Source organism: Trichechus manatus, unplaced genomic scaffold, assembly GCF_000243295.1.
Source record: "Trichechus manatus latirostris isolate Lorelei unplaced genomic scaffold, TriManLat1.0 scaffold00024, whole genome shotgun sequence".
Lineage (NCBI taxonomy): Eukaryota > Metazoa > Chordata > Mammalia > Sirenia > Trichechidae > Trichechus > Trichechus manatus.
The window spans coordinates 21352537-21353551 of record NW_004443960.1 but is presented as its reverse complement, the minus strand read 5'-3'; the positions used below and the strand labels follow the sequence as shown (position 1 = coordinate 21353551).

The following is a 1015-nucleotide window of genomic DNA, read 5'->3' as shown; positions in this document are numbered from 1 at the left end:
GTATTATGCTTTTTGGAGAACCATCTATATGAAATCAAATTGACAACAGCAACTCGAAAGGTTAGATAGGAACCTTAGGGGGCAATGAGTTTATGCTAATGAGGAAGGAGCAACTCAGAAAAGGAGGGTGAGAATGGTTGTACAACTCGAAGAGTGTAATCAGTGTCACTGAATTGTACATGGACAAATTGTTGACTTGGTGTGTGTTTTGCTGTGTATATTCTCAACGACAACAATAAAATAAAAGGAAAAAAAAATAAAAGGATTACAGCCTAGGAAACCCTATGGGGCAGTTCTACTCTGTCCCATAGGGTTGCTATGAGTCAGAATCCACTGGATGGCAATGGGTCTCATTTCTTACTGACATTCTTCTCTCAATAAAATGGATAATCCAAGCTGTAAGAAAAAAAAAAAAAGAACTGTGGGTTGGTGGGTTTTTCCTGAGCAGGCTTTGTGTGTCTTTGATGATCTCCTTCTTTCCCTTTTCAGGGGATGAGCTGCCCGAGCTGGACAACATGGCTGACCACTGGCTGGGCTCAATTGCCCGGGCCACAATGCAGACCTACTGTGACGTGATCCTCCAGATCCCTGAGCTGACCCCGCATTCCACCAAGCAGCTGGCCACTGACATTGGTAAGTCCCCGTGGGACAGGCAATGGGATGGTCAGCTCTTACCCTTCACCTCTGTCAGTGCTCTCTCTAGGAATCTTATCCCACTTCTCCTCGTAACTTCAGCTCTGGATTTGGCTGTGAAGCTTGTTAAAAATGCAGATTCTCTAGGCCCTGTCCCCCAGGATTCTGACTTAGTAAGTCTGGGTTGAAGCCCAGACATCCGTATTTTGATGGGCTGCCTAGGCTGAGAACCACTAAGAGGCGCTTCAGTGAGATTTACCAGTTCCTGTCGGGTCAGCTCTGACTCATGGCAACCTCATGTGTGTCAGAGTAGAACTGTGCTCCATAGGGTTTTCAGTGGCTGGTTTTTGGAAGTAGATCTCCAGGCCTTTCTCCCAAGGCT

General features: G+C 46.2%; 1 protein-coding gene across 1 annotated transcript in view; it reads left to right on the top strand.

Annotated features, from left to right (window-relative positions):
• COG7 (component of oligomeric golgi complex 7) overlaps nucleotides 1-1015 on the top strand; it is a 97094-nt gene that overhangs the window by 90843 nt on the left and 5236 nt on the right. Inside the window, exon 16 of the mRNA XM_004373458.3 lies at nucleotides 490-633. Within this exon, the coding sequence (XP_004373515.1) occupies nucleotides 490-633 (144 nt within the window). The remainder of the gene's footprint in view (nucleotides 1-489; nucleotides 634-1015) is intronic.